General features: G+C 44.5%; 1 protein-coding gene across 3 annotated transcripts in view; it reads right to left on the bottom strand.

The window, feature by feature from the left end:
- Nucleotides 1-977: 977 nt before the first annotated feature.
- Nucleotides 978-21,978, bottom strand: part of Wars2 (tryptophanyl tRNA synthetase 2, mitochondrial) — a 57,085-nt gene continuing 36,084 nt past the window's right edge. The window contains exons 3-6 of one of the 3 annotated variants that reach the window (XM_070006456.1): nt 17,841-17,921; nt 15,820-15,905; nt 7,265-7,383; nt 978-5,309 (exon numbers count right to left, since the gene is read on the bottom strand). In XM_070006456.1, coding sequence (XP_069862557.1) covers nt 4,861-5,309; nt 7,265-7,383; nt 15,820-15,905; nt 17,841-17,921 — 735 coding nt within the window. In that variant the 3' untranslated portion in view covers nt 978-4,860. The remainder of the gene's footprint in view (nt 5,310-7,264; nt 7,384-15,819; nt 15,906-17,840; nt 17,922-21,978) is intronic. The other 2 variants (XM_070006457.1, XM_070006458.1) reach the window with 2 other exon arrangements.

Consider the following 21,978-nt stretch of genomic DNA (forward strand, 5'->3'; position numbering starts at 1 on the left):
TTTTACGTTTCAGCCACACAACCTGTTTATTATCTCATAATGGTGAAGAAAAACCACCCTGCAAGGCTGGGCTCTTGCCTTTTATTAGGTAGGAGGTTTTTAAAAAAAAACTAAAAGACTGAAAGCTGAACAGAAAGTAATGGGGCACATATACAACACCAGGATTTATTTGAGTCCCTCGGGGAAGTTGCCCTGAGATTCTAGCTATGTCTGTGCAGACAATAGCTCAAACCATGTTTGTAATGTCTCTTCTGGAAATGACTTCATGGATTATTGAATAGCTCCATCAGAGCCTCTGCCAGGCACCAATGGCTCACCCCTGTAATCCTAGCTACTCAGGAGGCTGAGATTTGAGGATCATGTTTGAAAGTCAGCCCAGGCACAAAGGTCTGTGAGACTCTTATCTCCAATGAGCTACCAGAAAACCAAAAGTGATAGAGAGCTAGCCTTGAGCCAAGGAGCTCAGGGACAGTACTTAAGCTCTGAGTTCAAGCCCTACAACTGACAAGAGAGAGATGGGGGGGCGAGATAAAGAGACAGAGAGAGACAGAGAAAGGGAGAGAGAGAGAGAGAGAGAGAGAGAGAGAGAGAGAGAGAGAGAGAGAGAGAGAGAGAGAGAGAGAGAGACTCTGAGCTAGATGCTGATTGATGGCTCATGCCTGTAACCCTAGCTACTCAGGAGACTGAGATCTGAAGATCTAAATTTGAAACCAGTCCAGGCAGGAAGTCCGTGAGAGACTCTTACCTCCAATAGCCAGAAGTAGAGGTGTGGCTCAAATGGCAGAACAGAAATGAAACAGCTAAACTAGAGCACAGGCCCTGAATTCAAGTCCCACTACTGGCACCACAGACACAGACACAGACACAGACACAGACACACAGACACACAGGCACACAGGCACACAGGCACACAGGCACACAGGCACACAGGCACACAGGCACACAGGCACACAGGCACACACACACACACACACACATACACACACACACACACACACACACACACACACACACACACACACACACACACACACACACACACAGAAGCCCTGTAAGCACCTGTGAGGAAAGTTCTTGGAGAACGAGGAGTTAGCCTGCCCACAGAGCCCAGAGACCTGGTGGGCCTGCCAGCCATGGAGGCAGATCAGAGATGTAATTCTTGTAACTCCAGTCCTTGTGGGGGCACAGGGAGGTGTGCTACAGCCCACACAGCTCAGTTTACCCTCTGTAAAAGTGCTATAAAAACCTCGCCTCCAGACTGCTGGTGACTTCTGATTCCAAATTACTTGGAATAGAAATCCTGACTGATAATGTGTTTTTGGAAAGAACTTAAGGCGTCCTTATGAAGAAAGGGGGAGAGGAGGAGAAAAAGTTGTCACTGTAATTTACCAAACCCCCTGGTCATGAAGTCACTATACGGTTTTTAAAACAGATGTGCCAGAGCTAAGTGAATGGCAAACAGAGTCCCAGCGGGTGGAGGAATTAAGTCATTTCTTCTAAAGATACATGTCATTCTGAGGGAGCTGGGAAGTACTGTCTTCTTTCTCTTCATTTTGATGCCCCAGGCTCCAAACACTTCTATATGTTGGTGCTACCCAAAGTTTTTACCTCATATGGCAGAGAGAGAGAGGGTCAGTTTGCTAGTTTCCTGTGTTAAGTTTCAAATTTGTGATTGTTTTCTACTCACAAAGAAGGTAGATTGACTTTGGCTTATTGTTTCAGAAGTCTGAGGAATGAGTCGTGGACTTACTGCTTTTGATTCTGCTGACAGCACATCATGGCGGATGGCTGCTGCAAAGTTCCAGCTGGGAGACAGAAGAGGAAAAGGGAAAGACTGGGCAATCCCATCCCCTTGTGAGCATCCCCACCCCAATGGCCAAAAGACCTCTCATTAGGCTCCACCTCCTAAAGGTTCTGCCAGACCCAGGGGGATCTACCAAGCCTGGGAAATTCAGCCTTCAACTACTAAGTCTTTGAAGACATTTACCAAAAACCATAGGATTATCTACAGATCTCAGTCATCTGAGTTTTTTTTTTTTCCCCTTGCATTTGAGAAGACTAGCATGCTGGCATTAATCTCAAATCTTAAAACTTTCATGAATTATATCCACTGTCTCCCTCATTTCCTCTGCCCCTATCATCCATTACCTGTAAAGTATACAGAGATTTTTGTGCAAGATACACTAAGTCCAGGAGCCTTTATTCTCACAGAGTCTACCCGTCAGTCCATCACCAATCCTTGCACAGGTCTCAGTCTCTGTGGGGCTCATGTTCTGAGCCCTGCAGGGGATGGGTGAGAGGTGCTGACAGAAAAGGTGGCAGCTCCTTCCCGTGACGCTGACGTCAGACACTTGCAGAAATAATTTGAACATTCCTGACGAGGGCTCGATGCCATTTTATGACTTTTTCACTCATAAATTTAATCCATGCTCAGCTGTTTTTATTTCTAGGCCATATAATGCTTTACAGGGTAATAAGTACTGTAATTTTACTGCTCACTGTGTAAAATCACTACCCCTTCTCATTTGTCTCTCTTGGCTTCAGGAAAGCCACAACAATTCTAATATTGTGATCAAGTCTCTGCTTGTTCTATTGACAAATGTAACCAATTATCTCCCCTTTTATGATGTGCATAGACCTAAAATGTCAGGCTGCCCGTAAACAATCATATCTATAAACAAAAACACCCTAAGCTCAATTACACAGAGTAACCTGATGAGAAAAGGGGAACAGACAGGTTTAACGAGGTCACAGTAACAATTATGCTTTTATGGCTGCCTCTCTTCTGTATCATGCTCTCTCCCATGACAGTTGTGGAGGAGACTCATTTTTATTCGCTTTTTCTCCCTTATGCTACCCCTCCCCTCTAGCATAGTCTTTCTCAAACATCTGGACATTTAGACCCAAGAAGCTGAGCCTACCTGTCAGTTTCTCATTGGGTAGTAGCTGGGGGGGGGGGGTGTGAGCCTGGGCATCTGCTTAGCCTTGGAGTTCCAGGTGACTGGTGCTGCCCGTCTGGGCATGTCGGGGGACCCAGACCTCAGTGGGGCTAGGGTATTGGCTGGGGGAGCAGCATAAGTGGTAACTGAAAAGATGGTGCTTCCAGACCCTGTGAATGAACTCGAATCCGCAGCTCTGTATCTGTGCCTGGGACCTGAGCTGTTCTAGGACCTTGTTCTAGAAGGAAAGAGAAGATTCAGACATGGAAGGCAAGCCACCCTCACCTGGCAGGGCCTCCTTCCAATCATCTTAAGGCAAACAGCAGGCACGGCAGGACTGGCAATGCTCTGGGCACTGTCCTCCCATGGCTGTCATGGAGAAAATCTTCTTTCTTCACCTTCACCACGTCTCTTTCTGCAGCCTGTGGGGCCAGGGCCAGGCCTGGCTCGGGAGTGCTGGGGTCTGAGAACTGAGTTTCAGCAGCTAAGATACTATAATAATGACAGCCCAAGGAAGGGAATTAAGGATGACAAAGGTCATGTATCCTAAAAAAGGCAGTGGTAGGCCAGGGCAGAAAGGCAATGCTGCTTGTCAACTCTGCCAGGCTTTCTTTTGTAACTTCCATTGATGGGCTGGAACATGCTGTTCCCGGATGTGGGGTGACGGGGAGAAATGACTTGGACATTGTGCACATCACTTCCAAACGTATCCCACTGGCTAAGGCTGGGAGGTGCAGGGTCTCCCTGGGCTCTGTGCTCTACTAAACTTCAAGGTGAGGAAGGAGCCGGGCACTAGCTACTCAGGAGGCTGAGATCTAATGATCACAGTTCAAAGCCAGCCCAGGCAGGAAACCATCAAAAAGCCAGAACTAAAGCTGTGGTCTTAATTGGTAGAGCTAACCTTGAGTGAAAAAGCTAAGGGACGGTGCTCAGGTCCTGAGTTCAAGCTCCAGTACCAACACATAACAAATAAGTAAATAAAAACCAGAAAGAAAGAAAGAAAGAGAGAAAGAAAAAAAACAAAAGCAAATTCTTTCCTAGATACATTTCAGGAGGTTATCGAGAGAAGTTGAGCTAACTGTAAAACCAACCAAACAAAAAAAGTGCTTGTTACACTCAGCATTTGGGGGCTCTTGGACTGTACAATAAGTATATGAAGTTGAAATTGTTCTGTGCTTTCAGAAGATGAACCTCGCCTGTACGTCTGAATTAAAGAACACAAGTATTTCCTGCAACCATCAGGGTTCCAAGAGGCCACTCCCAGCAAACACGTGGAGCAGGAGTGGAGGCACACTTTGTACCAAGCAGCCCACTGCTGTGAGGAACATGCACCCAATCAACAGGCATTCCGAGGATAAGCCTGACTCCCTCACCCTTTGTCCCCTTCATCGCCCTCCATCTACCTCCCCAGAAGCTGAGATAACAGGCAGGCACCACCATACAGGGGCTTGAACTCAAAAGTGTCAAACCTGCTCAGCTCACTTGTGCACAGCTGGTGCTCGACCACTTGAGCCAGGCCTCCAGCCTGGCTTTGTGCTGGTTAATTAGAACTAAGACTCTCTCTGGGACTTTTCTGCCCAAGCTGGCTTTACACTTTGATCCCCTCAGATCCCAGCCTCCTGAGTAACTTAACTAGGATGATGAATGCGAGCCATCAATGACCATCGGTGACATTCATGAAGCGAATGCCTGCTAGCAGTTGGTGTGTGGGCGCTCACACCCCGCACCACCGCCCAGTCCCACCAGCGTGGATCGCTATGCACCCTCGTGTGCTGCCAGCAGTTGGGAGATCCACACCTTCTTTCACTGAGTCATTATTCTATTTCAAGGCTACAAAACAATATTCCTCAAAGGAAGCTAAGAATCAACTGTATAAATTTCCCCACACCATAATTCTGTCTGGAGGGTGACTGCCTGTGTCCTAGCGCATGCCCAGCCGCTTCTTCACCTCCTGGCACACTGGGTATGCTAACGCTTTGGCTTTGGCAGCCCCGGCTGTTAAAACCTTCTGTAAATAGTCCGGGTCTGCTTTCAGTTTCTCGATCTCCCTCTTCACTGGGGCGAACTTCTCAATCACGGCCTCCGCCACCTGCAGCTTGTAGTGGGCCGTGTCCAGGCCTGTGCTCCGGCTGACCACCTCCTCCACCGGGAGCCCGCTCACCGCCGCATGGATGGCCACCAGGTTGGAGACACCTGCTCGGCCCACAGGGTCGTAGGTGACTTCTGATGTGAAGTCTGTCACCGCCTTGCGGAACTTCTGCACTATCTCCTCCGGGCTGTCTGTTATTCTGACCGTGGCCAGTTTGTCGGGGTCGGATTTGGACATTTTAGATGAAGGATCACGAAGAGATTTCACTTTCTTCATGGAGGCTGAGTGGAAACAGCAATGTGCACACGCACGCCAAAACAAACAAGTCACCATGAGTATTATTGTGTGTAAACATGTGCTAGTACTGGGGCTTGAACTCAGGGCCTGGGTGCTGTCCCTTAGCTTTATCAAAAAAGCTCAAGGCTGGCTTTCTACCATTTGAGCCACGGCTCCACTTTCAGCTTTTGGCTGGCTAATTGGAGATAAGACTCTTCAGCCCCAGCTGGCTTCAAACCCTGTTCCTCAGATCTCAGCTTCCTGAGTAGCTAGGATGACAGGCGTGAGCCACCAGTAGCCAGCCTATCACTTCCCTCTTGTTTTATCTGGATTAAGATCCAGTAATCCCCACTCAAGCCTTTTCTTTTTCTTTTTTCTTTTTAATTTTTTATTGTGAAAATACCATACAGAGAGGTTACAATTACATGGGAAGGGTAATGAGTACATTTCTTATCAAGCATTGTTGCCTCCTCCTTTGTTTCCCCTTCCCATCTCCTCCCCGCCCCCACCAGCCTGTTCTTTTTATCATGAGTATTCAGAAATGCAAGTTACACTGGTTTTGACCTCAGAAGGGGTCACAGGCCAGCTCTGCCACCAGCTAGGCACTCAACTGACACAAAGCCAAGTTTGCCAACCAGGTGCTACAGGCCCACGCCTGTGATCCTAACTACTTGGGAGGAGAGTCCAGGCAACCCAGGCAAAAATGTTCATGAGTTCCCCATCTCCACAGAAAAATCTGAGTGTGGTGGTGTGTACCTGTCATACCAGCCATGTGAGAAGTACAAATGAGAAGATCACAGTCCAGGTCAGGCTGGGCAAAAATTGAAACCCAATCTCAAAATTAGCCAGAGCAAAGAAAGGGTTGGAGAGGTGTAGAGCAAGTTGTAGGGCAAGCAGGAAGCCCTAGGATTAAACCCCAGAATCCCCTCCTGTTCAAGCCCATAGAACCCACAGTGAGCCTTGACAAGACTTAATTTCCTTAAGGAAATATAGGAGAAAGATATTTTCCTTATAGTTAAAAACAAAAAAATACAAGGGGCTCACACCTGTAATCCTAACTACTCAGGAGGCTGAGATCTGAGGATGGCAGTTTGAAGCCAGCCCAGGCAGGAAAGAAAGTCCATGAGACTCTTATCTCCAATAAACTACCCAAAAAAGGCTGGAAGTGGCACTGTGCACAAGTGGCAGAGTGCCAGCCTTGAGCCAAAGATGCTCAGGGACAGTGCCCGGGCCCTGAGTGCAAGCCCAGTACACACACACAAATATATATATATATATATATATATATATATATATATATACACACATATAGATAGATAGATATAGATATGAATTTAACATCTGTAAAATAAGAAAAGTTATTTGTTGTGCCAATGTATTAAGTTATAAAATACTTCCATTATAACTTAAAATTCTTTAGTTTCTCCCATGTTTTTCAAATATTTTAGATATCTTTTCCAAAATAATCTAATATGCAATCCCAGTCCTGAAGGACAGAGAAAAAAAAAAGGATTTTACAACATATTCTCGCCAGGAGCTGGTGGCTCACACCTGTAATTCTAGCTACTCAGGAGGCTGAGATCTGAGGATCGTGGTTCAAAGCCAGCCTGGGCAGGAAAGTCTATGAGACTCTTATCTCCAATTAACCACCAGAAAACCAGAAGTGGTACTGTGGCTCAAGCAGTAGAGGACTCGCCTTGAGCTGAAGAGTGCAGGGACAGCGCCTAAGCCCAGAGTTCAAGCCCCATGACAGACCAAAAAAACCCCTAAACAAACAAATATATTCTGCAGCCTGTCCAAGTTCCGTTCCACAGAGGCTCCAATGCTCACCTCGCTAACCAGTCATCCCAGTGCCCGCCCCGCCCACCCATTGTGTCCCCTGACCAGTCATCCCAGTGCCTGGTCCACCTGTCGTGTCTCCTGATGAGCCACCCCAGTGCACAGTCCATTTCTTACTTACTTAGAATAGATTGGGGCACTGGAAAGAACTCCCCATACTTCTTGTTGAAACCCCGTGCGAGGTCCTGGACTAGTTCCATGTGCTGGACTTGGTCCTCTCCGACAGGGACGTGCGTGGACCTTTAATAAAAGACAGACCCACAGACTCAGTCAGGAAGGCAAGTCGTTAGCGGGGATCCGTAGTGCAAGTGCCTGTATTTCTTGTTTTCTTCACTGTTGATGCTCAGTGAATGTGTGTCAGGTATGGAGGGGAGGGGACATGGCGAGCCTAGTCTTTATCATCTTTATCCCTGCATCAGACATCCCAAGACCCTGCTTGTCTCCCAGCTGCAGGGCTTTCCCCAGAGGGAGAATGCAGCCATCGTGGCAGTATGACCTGGCCTGGCCTGGCCCGGAGGGGAGGCCCTCCTAGCACTCACTCTGCCCACAACAGGGCTGTCCCACCACTCACCCTCACTCAGAGTGCAAAAGGACAGCCCTAGCCAGATGCTTTGAGTCACCCTACTCCACTGTGCAAACCCGACACTTGTGGAAAAGCTCTCCAGGCTGGAGTTTTTTCCCTCATCGCATGGCAAGCGATTCAAGATCTTTTGGGACTAGGCATCTTTGTGATTCAAGATCTTTCGGGACTAGGCATCTTTGCTTGCAAGTACATTGCAATGGCAGGATAATCAATCTGCTGCAGGGAGCTTAAATGAGAGATAGCTCTCTAAGTGTAACACAGCCAAATCTCAAAGAGGAAAAGCAACTTACAACACAACGTGTAGAGCCCACGGACACGGATGTCAACTGGAAAAGCACACATGCACATATTACCTATTGTTTATAGATGCATAGATTTGCAGTTATAAATATAAAAGCATCCCGAAGGCTTGGTGCTGTACAGAGAAACTGCCTGCTATGTGCAAGTTAGGCCCAGTGTCAAATCCCTACCACTGCAAATGGAATAAAAGAAAACAAGAACAAAAATAACAGCCAGGTGCCCTGGCTCGCACCTATAATCCTAGCTGCTTGGGAGGCTGAGATTGGAAGAATCGAGGTTTGAGGCCAACCTAGGCAAAAAGTGAAGGAGACCCCATTTGAACTAAGTGAAAAGCCGGGCACAGTGGCACATGCCTGTCATTCCAGCTATGTGGGAATTACAAATAGCAGGATTGTTGTGCAGCTCAGATGGAGAGGAGGGAGCAAAACCCTATTTGAAAAAAATAACAACAGCAAAAAGGGATGGAGGCATGGCTCAAGTGGTAGAGTGCCTACCTAGAAAACACAGGCCCTGGAATCAAACCTCAGTGCTGAAAAAGAAATATTGAAAGCATTTCCTCAAATGCGTGATTACAATTATGACTGCTTCTAAAATAGGAGGAAAGGAAATAAATAGCTCTGAAGAAAGAAACAAAGGAGATCTGAATTTGATCTGTAACATTCTATTTCATTTTAAAAATGAAGATTTGGCTGGGCTCAAAGACATGTGTCTCCTAGTCCAGCTATGAGGGGGAAATACAAAGGCTGGGCGCGCAGCAGTGCCAGAGACACAGGGAGGCACAAGGAAGAGAATCACAGTCCAGGCATTAGCCTAGAACTCTACCTCAAAACCCACCAATGCAAAAAGGGGCTGGAGGCATGGCTCAAGTGGAAGAACGCCAGACTTGAGTGAACAAGCTAAGGAACAGAAAACCCAGACCCTGAGTTCAAGCTTTAGTACAGGAAGAAAAAAGATCCGCGGCTTTTTCTCCTGTAAGATTATTTTCCTTTTTGATTGCTGTCTAGCCCAATAAAACAAAAAAATGTCAATGTATAATCAATCCCAGGGCTGGTCCAAACCCGACAGCAGTGCTGAGCTGGGACCAGAACATACCTGAGACCAATACTAACTCACACAGTACATCAGGTGATCCCCAAACATAAGGCTGTATTGCAGGAATTCTGGAGCTTGAACTCAGCTGGTCCCTGAGCTTTTCTGTTCAAGGCTGGTGCTCTACCCCTTGAACCACAGCACCACTTCCAGCTTTTTTGGTATATAACTGGAGATAAGAGTCTCATAGACTTTCCTGCCCGGGCTGGCTTCAAACCTCGATCCTCAGATCTCAGCCTTCTGCGTGGCTAGGATTACAGATGTGAGCCGCTCTGATGACTCTTTCTAAAAATTATTAGTTCCAAACAACTTTTCACGTTTTCTTAGGGGCATATAATCTGCTTTGACTACATTCTCCTACCATTGCTTCCCTGTCCTCATCTCTCTCCCTGACCTTGATCTTACTTTTCTCCCATCTTTCTGTTTAAATCTAGATTCCATGTAGGTGAGAAAAACACGCCGTTTATCTTTTATTATTTCGCATAATACGATGATCTCCATTTCCATCCATTTTCCTGTACACAACAATCTCATTCTTCCTTTTCTTAATGCTATGAAGTTTAAGTAGTTGTACAAAGGGTCGAGTTTCAATTCAGCATGTCAGGTTCCGAGTACAGTACATCTTGATCCTGTTCTCCATTCCCTCCCCCTCCCCAGCCCAATCTCATTTTTCTTTATAGCTGAGTAATACTCTCTCACATAGACAGATCACATTTCTCCACTTTATCTCTAGGTCACTGTGGCCAGGGCCACGTAGCCAGGGGTATGTGGGTGTCTCTATTCTTACTGACTTGGATTCCTTTGGGCATGTGCCCAGGAGTGGTAGAACAGAACACAGGAGCGCTTTTTTTTTTTTTTTTATTGTAAAGATACTATACAGAGGGTTACAGTTACATGAGTGAGGTAATGAGTACACTTCCTCTTGAACATTGTTACCCCCTCCATTGTTTTCCCCCTACCATCCCCTCCCTCCCTCCCTTCCCCGAGGTTTTTTTTTTTTGATTGTGATTAAGTGATTACATAATTTCCAGAAATTCACAGTATTGTGGAATAATGATGCTCATTTAAAGTCACAAGTTCATTCTAACTTTCCTGGAGCAAATTGTCTATCACAGTCTGTAATATATACTGGTGCTCACATGTTATATACCATATATGTGATCAGCAGCATGGGGATATTTAGTAGTGGTTCAACCAGATGAGTGGGAGTTCTTTGTTTCTTAAGTCCTGTTAGTTTTGTCATATCACCTAACATTTTGGATTTAGCATCCACTTATCAGGGAGACCATGTACTGTTTGTCTCTTTGTTCTTGGCTTACGTCGCTCGACATGATTCCTTCTAGCTCCATCCATTTCCCTGCAAATGCCATTATTTTGTAATTTCTAATGGCTGCATAATATTCCATTGTGTATAGATACCACAATTTTTGGATCCATTCATCTGTGGTGGGGCATCTAGGTTGTTTCCATATCCTAGCTATTGCGAACAGTGCTGCAATAAACATGGAGGTGCACGTGTCCTTGTATATTGGTTCCTGTTGTTCAGGGTAGATGCCAAGAAGTGGTATGACTGGGTCGTAAGGGAGGTCAATCTTTAGCTTTCTAAGGACCCTCCAGACTGCTTTCCAAAGTGGTTGTATAAGTGTACATTCCCACCAGCAGTGTAATAGGGTTCCTCTTTCTCCACATCCCCTCCAGCATTTGTCGTTGGCTGATTTGTGGATGTGGGACATTCTGACTGGGGTAAGGTGGTATCTCAGGGTTGTCTTTATTTGCATTTCCTTCACCACCAGGGATGATGAACATTTCCTCATGTGTTTCTTTGCCATTTTTATTTCTTCATTTGAGAAGTCCCTCTTTATTTCCCTTGCCCATTTAGTAATTGGTTTGTTAGGTTTGGGAGGGATTAGTTTCTTGAGTTCCTTGTATATACAGGATGTTAACCTCTTGTCTGATATATTGCTGGTAAATATTTTTTCCCAATTAGTTGGTTGTCTTTCTAGCTTGGTTGCGATAGCTTTAGCTGTGCAGAAGCTTTTTATTTTAAGGTAGTCCCATTTGTCGAGTCTCTCTCCAACTTGTTGTGACCCTGGGACTCTGTTCAGGAAGTTCCTTCCTGTGCCTATTAGTTCAAGTGTCTCTCCTACTCTGTCCTGCAGTAGTTTCAGAGATTCAGGTTTAATGTTAAGGTCTTTAATACAGGAGCGCTCTTAAGGAAGACGGAGTCAGAGTGAAATACGAAAACCAAGACGGGATGGACAGTGTCCCTCCCTTCTCCTAAGGCCAGTATCTCAGTGGAGAAAACTCTAAGATGACCATAAGGGCCATATCCACAGAGCCGAGAATGGCAAGCTGGCTCAGTGCCCAGAAAACGTGAGAACACCCCCTTTTTCAAGTCCCCCACACCACCTCCTTGCCCTGAGCAGAGCGGCACCAGGCTCAGCATCGCCTGCACCTTTGTCAGCTTCTCATCCAGGCTGGACTTGGCTGCTGCCGGGTAATGTCACTGAGGCTGATGTACAGAGGTCACCTGGACTCCCCAAACCAAATTAGCCATCAGGGCAGCTTTAAAAGCAGTTACAGTAGCCCAAAGGAAATCACCACGGACTGCAACGAACACAGAGAAAACAATTACCATAATCAATACACTTTAAGCACATCAAAATGAATATTTCCACATGTCAAAATAGTTCCAGATTCACCAGGCGACCGAGAGAAACAGAAAACACATTGGGGTTTGCACAATGGCACGGAATACATTTTTGCCTTCTGTCCATTCTTGCTGCTGCTTCCTTTTTCTTTCTTTTCTTCTCCTCCTCCTCCTCCTCCTCCTCTTCCTCCTCCTCCTCCTCCTCCTCCTCCACCTCCTCCTCCTCCTCCTCCTCCACCTCCTCCTCCTCCTCCTCCTCCTCCTCCTCCTCCTCCTCCTCCTCTTTCTTCTTCTTCTTCATCTTTTTCTTCTTCATCTTCTTTTTCTTCTTCTTCTTACAGTTCTGGGGAATGGATTCTTTTCTTTCTTTAAAGGATTAGAACATGTTAATTTTTTGCACCTGTGCTGTTGTTCCACGTGGCTGTGTGCATCTGACTTCAGTTTGTTTGTTTCGGGTCTTTGCTCCCTCTGTGTCCCCCCTCCCTGTCCCCCCCTTTCACCTCCTATAATTTATCCTGGCCTTTAACTTTTCAGCCACGGAGTTTACACTTGCCATTAATTCAGCCCGTCTTTGATCCACTCACTTGCGGGGCTGATTCTCTGCACGCCTCCAGCCCCCTTCCTCCGGCTCCTCCCGCTCCTCCTCTCCTTCGGATAATTTAGTGCTGCTCTGTGAAAATTTATGCCCTGCATAATGATAGCCATATTAATACAGCCACCCTTTCCCCGCTTTTCTTTCTTTCTTTCTTTTTTTTTTTGCCTCTTACCCTGGCCGTGCTTTCTTCAACACAACATAAAACAAGTCTTTCATAATTTTGATTGTTATAACTTCTGTCACATAATAATGCCTCTGATCTTCTTCTTTAGTGGCTAAACCATTTTTCTTTTTCCACGCAATTCCTCCTTGCAGCCATTCCTTGGGACTCACTCCACCCCTCCGGCAGGATTAGTGTCCAGATAAAGAACCAGAACCTCCTGGCAGATTCCTGTCTCTTTTTTCTTTTTCTCCCTCCTTCCCTCTCTTCTCTCCTTTCCCTCTCTTCCCCCCCCCACCCCCTCTCCTCTTCCCACCCTCCAAATTCTTTGGCTATGTTTTTAAATTTTCATTCTCTTGTGTGGGAAAGGGGCTTGGCACTGTCTATACAAAAAAGGATGCGCTCTCCTATCTCTGGCAGTTACTGGATATGCTATGCCTGCCTGTCTGCCTGCCTGCCTTCCTTCCTTCCTTCCTTCCTTCCTTCCTTCCTTCCTTCCTTCCTTCCTCCTTCTTCCCTTTCCTTTCTTCCTCCTTCCTCCCTCCTCCTTCTCTTCCTCCCTCCCTCCCTCCCTTCTTTCCTTCCTCCCATTTGTGCCCCCCCCCCAGTACAGGACTTGAACTCTGGGCCTGAGTGTTGTTCTTTAGCTTTTTCTGCTCAAGGCTGGTGCTGTATCACTTGAGCCACACCTGTAATTCCAGCTTCCTTTTGGTGAGTACTCAGAGATAGGAGCCTCCCAGACTTTCTCATCCAGGTTAGATCTCAGATCTCAAGTTAGATCTTAGATCTCAGATCTCAGCCCCCTGAGTAGCTAAGATTATAAGCATGATGTGGGATTATAGGCTGTGCCTAGCTAGGAAAATCATTCGAATCTATTTTTTTGAACAAACCAAAACACCAGGATGCAGATGAAGACAGGTGAGACCCTCCCTCAATTCTCCTCTTTTTAGAAGAGGAGAATGTTCTTTTAATAACCAGATCAGTAAAAGTTAAGTGCGGGAGCTGAGAAGGTGGCTTGGTGGTAGAGTGCTTGCCTAGCATGCATGAAGCCCTGGGTTCAATTCCTCAGTATCACATACACAGAAAAAACCCCAAGTAGTGCTGTGGCTCAAGTGGTAGAGTGCTAGCATTGAGCAAAAGAAGCTCATGGACAATGCCAAGGCCCTGAGTTCAAGTCCCAAGACTAGCCAAAAATAACAACAACAAAAACAGTTAAGTGCTCCTAAGGTAGGCTGGAGTTAACTGATAACTGAGACCTCCATGGCTAGAAGCATGCCATGTTTTTATGTGAGTCGAAGGGGCAGGCAGACAGACAAGAAGCCATCAGGATACTCTTAAGGTTTACCTTCCATGTCTGAAATACTTATGGTTTTTGTATAAGATAAAAGGATTTTTAAAACCTCAGACTCAGCTTTAAAAAGGGCAGCACATAAAACAGGTTTTGTGATCCTAAGAAGCTGTTTTTGCCAATATCAGCATTTTAAAAGCTTCCTTTCGTATCTTAAATTTTTTTAAGTGAGTTTATCCCAGGTGATATCAATTAATATATAAATTGCTCAATACCCCCTCCCCTGAGTTAGAATGTATATGTTCACATTATAGACAAAGAGAATGATAGTATCTTTTAGCATTCTGCCAATTTATCCAGTTTTAATTTCTGAAGTTTTATTTACTTGGGGATCAACTGTGATATAAAAATAAAAACGTTAAGTAGAAAATTTCAGAAATAAACAATTGTAACAGTTTAATGTCAGTGGTGTTCTATAATTCCCTCCCTGACCCACCCCCTACCTGTCCTGGCCAGTCCAGGAATCACCCCTCTGCCTGGCATTTGCATGTTGTACACAAAATCAACCGGTTCTTCACTTGGTAGTGGTCTGAGTTATCAGATAGACAGGTGTGTGGCTATTCTACTTAATAATGGCCCCAAAGCTTGCATGGACTGATGCTGGAAATTCTCACATGCCACAGAGGAGCATTCTGCAACAACAACAACAACAACAACAACAACAACAATAATAATGTGAAAGTTTTCCATTTTAAGAAGCGGAAAAAAAAAACCCTCATGAGTTCTAAGCTCTAGAGTAAAAACCAATCTTCTATCTGAGAAATTATGCAGAAGGAAAAAGAACTTTGTGTAAGTTTTGCTGTTGTGATTTAAAGTGGTGGTACTGGTGTCCCACACCTGTCATCCTAGCTACTCAAGAGACTGAGATCTGAGGATCACAGGTCAAAGCAAGATCAGGCAGGAAAATCCGTAAGATTATTATCTCCAATTAACCACCAAAAAGCCAGAAGTGGTAGAGCACCAGCTTTGAGCAAAGGAGCTAGACAGCTTCCCAACCCTGAGTTTAAGCCCTAGAACTGGTGCACATGTGCGTGCACGTGAACGCGCGCGCGTACACACACACAGTAGGGTTTGAAAAAGAAAATCAGACACAATAATCAACATTATCAATCACATGATTAACCACAAACAGGTAACATTTCCCAGTCACCAAGCTGTGTGGATCACATTTCATTTTTAATTTTCTAATAACCCTTGTACTGAATAATGAGTCACATTTTACAGGTTAAAAAAAGTCAACATTCTTTATGGAATCTTTCTACCCTACTTCTCTAGGACCATATTATGATATTTTTGTCTTGCTACCTATTAGAGAAAAGCAATCTAGACTTCCCAAGAGAAGTAGAAGGTGTATTTAGACATATTAAATATTATCAAGATTCCAGCACTTAAGTGAACACAAGACACCCTATGCGTACCCATGCTCAGAAGCTCAGCAGCCTCTCCTCGGGATGATTCCTTCACAAGGGTCTGAGGACTTTGGAGTCCTGTTTGAAGGTACCAGATAACATCTCCAAGCTATTGGACTTAGAGGTAAAGAGCTCTAGCTCACCTGGGGAAGAATCAGAGCCCAGCACTGGGAGAAAGGGGCAGGAAAGTACTCGTGGAGAATCCATGAGCTCTCCAGCCATAGGAATAAATGGAGGTCAAGTACTGCAAATTATCAAATTGATCTTTCTCAGTTCAGCTTCTTAGAAAAAATTCTCAGGAAGCTGAGATCCAGAGGATAATGGTTTGAAGCCAGTCCAGACAAAAAAGTCTATGAGATTCTATCTCCAAAATAACCAGTAAAATGTTGGGCAAAAGCCATGGCTCAAGTAGTAGAGGATCAGCTAAACAGGAAAGTTCGGCATAACTGAGGCCCTGAGTTCAAATCCTGATACTGGAAGGCAAACAAACAAGCAGCCCCACATAAAAAACATGTATGAGCCTAGGTAGGCTCTCCCCTTACCTGTAGGACAGAATGTCTGCAGCCTGGAGCACTGGGTAGGTTAGCAGACCCATCGTTCCTTCCTGCTGCTGCTTGGCACTCTTAGTCTATGGGAGTTGAGCAGAGGGGGAAGACCTGATTTGAACCTAATTATATGAGTCAAGACATTTTATTTTTACTTATTCATTTTTTTTGTTTTTTTAGTCCTGGGTCTTGAACTCTGGGCCTGGGCGCTGACCCTTACTTTTTTCACTCAAAGCCAATACTCTGCCACTTGAGTTACAACTCCATTTCTACCTTTTTGCTGGTTAATGGGAGATAAGAGTCTCATAGACTTTTCTGCTGAGCTGGCTTTGAACGGTGATCCTCAGATCTCAGTCTCCTGAGTAGCTAGGATTATGGGTATGAGCCAGCTGCCTTTATCTTGTTGATTTAATTTGTATTTGGTGTTGGAGACTGAGCCCAGGGCCTCCCTCATAACTCATAGTAAGCACGTATTATATACCACCCAGCTGCACTCCAGGCCACTATTAGTTCTTTATTTCGTTAAAGAGAAAGACATGTACCAGGCTCCAAAGTCAGATACATTTTGGGTTTTATAAATAAGATCAGAAATGATCATGAAATTAAATCTCCAGAAGTAGGGTAAATTAGCATGCCCTGCTGCAGTGTCCCTGATAAGGTTTCCTTGCATCACTTGGGAAAAATCATGAGCTTTTAACTTAGAAACCAGAAAAGAGGAAAACAACTCAATTTTGTGGAGTCATGGTGATTTATGTGTGTAATCCTAGCTACCCAGGAGGCTGAGACCTTGGGTTGAGTTTGAAGCCAGCCTGGACAGGAAAGTCATCCATGAGACTCTTATCTCCAATTGACCACCAAAAAGCTTGAAATGAGGATATGGCTCAAGTAGGAGAGTGCCAGCCTTGAGTGGAAAAGTGAATGAGAAGGCAAGGTCCAATTAAAAAAAAAAAAAAGGAATGCAATCACATGATTGGAACTGGAAATCCTCATGTTAAGTGAAAGAAGCCAAGTTTACAAGGACAAAGATCATATGATTTCTCTTATAGGTAGAATCTAGACCTAAAACCTACATATATGTATATGATGCATGCATGCATATATATATATATGCATATATATATATATGCATATATATATATATATATATATATATATACACACACACACACTCACACACACACACACACAACATGATTGTAACCGTGAGACTGGGAAGAAAATGAGGAAGCAGTGAGGGGAAAGAGAACTACGGGGAAGGGGAGGAGGGATAGCTGAAATTCATTGAGTCTGTATATGCAGTTGGTTTAATGAAACTTCCAGAAACCTGTAGAAAAATAGTGGGGTTGCCATGGGGAAAGAGGAAGTAACAGAGGGGTTAATTTGCTCCGAGTACAATGTATGCATGTGTGAAATACCATGGTGAACCCTCGCTGTACAATTAATATATAGTCATGAAAACATCTGCTACTTTCTGCAGGGCCTGTGAAGGCTTTGAAGACCAACAGGAGTGGAAATCAATAGTCCTGAAAACAGCCTCAAAAGAGGCTTGAAAATGAAATGAGTGTTGACGTCGGTGGGGGCTGCTGACCTTTGAGTTATCCAGTTGCAGGAAGAAATGGAAGTAAAGTACTGCAAATTATCCAATTTATCTTTCTCAGTTCAACTTCTTAGAAGAGGGACAGCCTTAATTTTTTTTTCTCCCTGTGGGTTTGAACAGTTGCCTGAGCTCAACTTGTTTAAATGTTAAATTTAAGATGTTGTCTCTTTTGCCAGTTTGTTGGAAGGCCTAGTCATTCAGAAATGGTGCTCCTTTTTGTCAATTACCATGTGGTAAGTTCAAAATCATGATCAAGCTTAGCCAACACAGAAGAAAAGGAGCAGGAGTTGTATGTCAGGAGGCATCTTGATGAGCCCTTTCTCTTTCCATTTAATACCCTGAGCAGAGAGATGAAAGATGCCAATGGCAGGTACCAGACAGGGAGGATTCTGGTTATCAAAAACACTGTGTGGGCCTCTACCTTCCACTGGTGTAAATGTTGTAATCGAGGCAGTCTGACCATGCAGGTTAGGATCCAACTTAATTGCGTGTGCTCAGACACCTGTGGGAATAAAAGATCATTAGCAAAGATGGCTCATATTTTCTAAGAGACAGCAAATATTATCTTAAATGATTGAAAATACCTCCAGATTTTTTTAAAAAGGTATAAGGGGCTAGGTTGTTATTCAGGATGCATTCAGGGCCTTAGGTGAAGAAGAAATCATAAAAGCCAACTGATACTGATAAAAGCCAACTGAGTTGATTTTTTTGGTATCATGATGGGGCTTGAACTCAGGACTTATTACTCTCAGTTCTCTTGTTCAAGGCTGGCATTCTACAACTTGAGCCACACCAACAGGCCAGTATTTTGCTAGTTAACTAGATTCTCATGAACTTTCTGCTCAGGTCAGTTTCAAATTTTGATCTTCCAGGTCTCAGTCTCCTTGAGTGGCTAGTAGCTATTACAGACGTGAGCCACTGGCACCAGCAAATGTAATGTTCTAAGTCCTCCTCATTAACATCCTTAGCTAAGAGTGACCAGAGTCTTCAACATCTTTACTGATAAAGTTTCTTCCTGTCCTGCACTCCCATTCCATCCCCCACACCTTCCCTGCCTGTTTCCTCACTCAGGTACTGGGCTTAAAATCAGGGCCTAAGTACTGTCCCTTAGTTTTGTGCTTAAGGCTGGTGCTATACCACTTGAATCACACTTGGAGTTTCAGGTTTTTTGCTAGTTAATTGGAGATAGGAGTCTCACGAACTTTTCTGCTTTTCTGCCAAGGCTGACTTTCAACCCTGATCCTCAGGTCTCAGGTTCCTTTGTGGATAGAATTAATAGGCATGAGCCAGAGCCTCACTCACTCTCTCTCTCTCTCTCTCTCTCTCTCTCTCTCTCTCTCTCTCTCTCTCTCACACACACACACACACACACACACATGTGCACACACAGGTCTCAAGTGCTTTCTGAATCACTTAAACAGCTATAATATCTTACATATGAGCAGTAGAAAAAGGCACTGAACATCATAAAGCTTAAATTCTCTGCATTAAGAATGATCTAGAAATTAGGAATCATTTTATCTTCTGACCATCCAAAGGGTAATTTTATAGTTGCTAGTTCCTTCTCTTCCTCCATCTCCTTTCTTTTCCTCTTACCCCCATCTTTCCCCCTCATTCCCCCTTCTCCTTTCTTTCCCTTTTCTTCTTCCCTCTTCCTCCTTCTCTCTTTTCCTCCCTCTTTCTCTTATCCTCTAAAGAAGAGGTCCAGTCAACAAGCTTCCCTCAATTTGTTTTCATGTGAATCAAATCTAATCAAGTAACCAAACTTGGTAAAATTGGGAATAATCTTGGGCCCAGGCCACATTCTAACTGATGACCTAAATCTCAGTCCTCTGCATCCCACTCTGAGCCCTGGGGTTCCCAGCCCTTCATCAGCTGTGGCTTCTTTGTGTCCATATGATTCCCTTAAAACGCAGAGACGGTTGCCAACTCCACAGAGTGGCCCCAAATGTGTTTTTTGTGGGTTTTGCAAAAGGAACATAAAGGAATGGAGCTGAACCAACCCAAGCCTATTTTGCTAGCAAAGAATTGCCATCTGGTGTGAGATTCTCTCTCTCTCTCTCTCTCTCTCTCTCTCTCTCTCTCTCTCTCTCTCTCTCTCTCTCTCTCTCTCCCCTTTTTCTCCCTCAAGTTAGAGAAAGGGAAGAGTTGTTTTTCATGCATTTGACAAGAAATCACTTTTAATGCCTTGCAAGTCACCGGGTCAAATCTCCCATCTTTTGTTCAAGATGTATTTGGTTTCATTGAAGACAATGGATTTGACAGTACTGTACAAGAAAATTGCCTATTTCTGCTATCCATAAACAGTTATCAGACACAAACAAGTCACCCGGGACATGAGCAAGGGGATTAGAGTTGCTTTCAATTATGAGGCAAAATCCATTCCCAGTAGAATGAATACAGAAGTGTGAAAGAATGCTTCTTCTTCTTTCCTGAGTTGGAGGAATGGAATGAAAACACAAAACGACCACGGACATGTGGAAAGAGACAAGACACCTCCCTCTCGAAACTCTGCTGCAAATGCTTGGCTTTGGTACTATGCAAAAGCTAGCCCCATGTCGCCATAACTCAAGCATTTCCCTTGGAGTAGCTTTTTGTTTGGACATGTGAAATGAAACCTCATATTCGGCCCAGAACTCCTGGTGTTTCCAGATTAGAAAGCATCAAATTAATTCAAATTATCATCATATGGGGAAAGTAGGTAGTGGGTCAAAGACAATTGATCTCCCCCCACCCCACAATTCATCTTTAATAATTCCATAAGAAAGGTGCTATTTCAGGATTTCTCTTCATATTCTTGACAAGTACATAGAAGGATTGAGACTTCTGGAAGAAAGAGCGAGTGTTAGACATGCCAGGTGCCAGCAGCTCACATCCATCATCCTAGCTACTCAGGAACCTGAGATCTGAGGATCGAGATTTGAAGCCAGCCTGGGCAGTAAAAGTCCATGAGATATTTACCTACGATTAACCAGCAAAGAGCCAGAGTGGAGGTGTGGCTCAAGTGGTACAGCCTGGACTGAAAAAGTGAAGGGGCAGTGCCCAGGTCCTGTGTTCAAGCCCAAGTACTGCCACAAAACGTGCTAGATATTTAAAAATAATATTTTCCTATGTCGTGAAATTACAGACAAAACAAGCATTGGAAACAGAAGGGAGGTGACAACCAGCTGCCCACTACCCATCCACAAATAGCTTGGTGGTGGCGGTAAGCAGAAAGGAGCTAGTAATGAGTGAAGACGTGTGTTGCTTTGTTTGTTTGGGGTTTAAACTCAGGGACTGGGCACTGTCCATGAGCTCTTGTGCTTAAGGCTCCATTTCTGGCCTAGATGTGTTCCTCCTTACTGAAGTTTTCTCTGTCTTGTTTGTTCCAGTAGAGCACAATCTGGGACACCACACGCCCTCAGAAAGTGTTTGATAAGGGAGGAACTCTGGCAAAGGCTGCATGCAGAAAGAGACAGGTAGAACTGGCAACTGATCCCGACCAAAGCAATTTCAAGTGATTGGAACAGAAGCTAAATTTACAAAGAGACGAAGAGCCAGACTTGGAGGCAGGATATGAAGCCAAACAGACAACGGGCTAAGCAGAGTGGTATCTTGGGATGGAGGTTGGTAGGATCTGAATGCTAGTTCTGCCACTTATTAGCTAAGCAACCCAGAGTAAATGACTTAACCTTTCTGTGTCTCAGATTTCAAGCAATACGATGAGATTAACCACAGTGCTGAGCATGGTACCTAACACACAGTAAACAGTCAGTACTTACTGACACTTTTAAGGAATACTTTTAACTCTTGTTTTGAAGTAATTGTAGATTCACCTATAACTGTAAGAAATAACACTGGGAATTTGTACATCCTTCATTCTGTTTCCCCCTTGTCAATGTCTTGCATAACCACATACTATAGTTTAATATTATAACCAGGATATTATTCTGCATCTCATATTTCAGTTTCTCCAGTTTTGTATGCACTCATTATGCAGAAATGTTTGGCTTTGTGCAGTTTAATCACATGTGTAAAACATTTGTTTTTTAAGAATAGAGATGGGATAACAGGAAGGGGCTATAGAGTGAAAAAAGTTTAAGGTAGGCTTAGTGCCACAGGCACTAAGCAGGAGAAGAATCACTGGCTATAGAGCAGAATGGAAAACTCAGTGTTCAATATTCCTGAAGGAAGAACAGGAATGCACCCCACACAGGAAAGAGATGACTGAGCCAGGCACTGGTGGCTCACACCTGTAATCCTAGCTAGTCAGGAGTCTAAGATAGGGAGGATCGAGACTCACTTCTAGCCTGGGAAGAAATGTCTTCAAGAGTGCATCTCCACTTGATCAGCAGAATGCTGGATGGGAGGAATGGCACAAGTGGTTGAGTACCAACTGTGAGCAAGAAAGCTAAGAATGGCCCTGAGTTGGAGCCCTGACATTGGTGTACCCACACAAAACAAAAATGGGGCAAGAAATATACCACATAGAGCTTTTGGGTTTGACAAGGGGTCCACAAAGCTGGTGTTCTGTGGATATCTTAGCGACACCAGTTGGTACTGCCCAGGACCCCCAATAT

Source organism: Dipodomys merriami, unplaced genomic scaffold (genome assembly GCF_024711535.1).
Source record: "Dipodomys merriami isolate MVZ:Mamm:240054 unplaced genomic scaffold, mDipMer1.0.p SCAF_7, whole genome shotgun sequence".
Lineage (NCBI taxonomy): Eukaryota > Metazoa > Chordata > Mammalia > Rodentia > Heteromyidae > Dipodomys > Dipodomys merriami.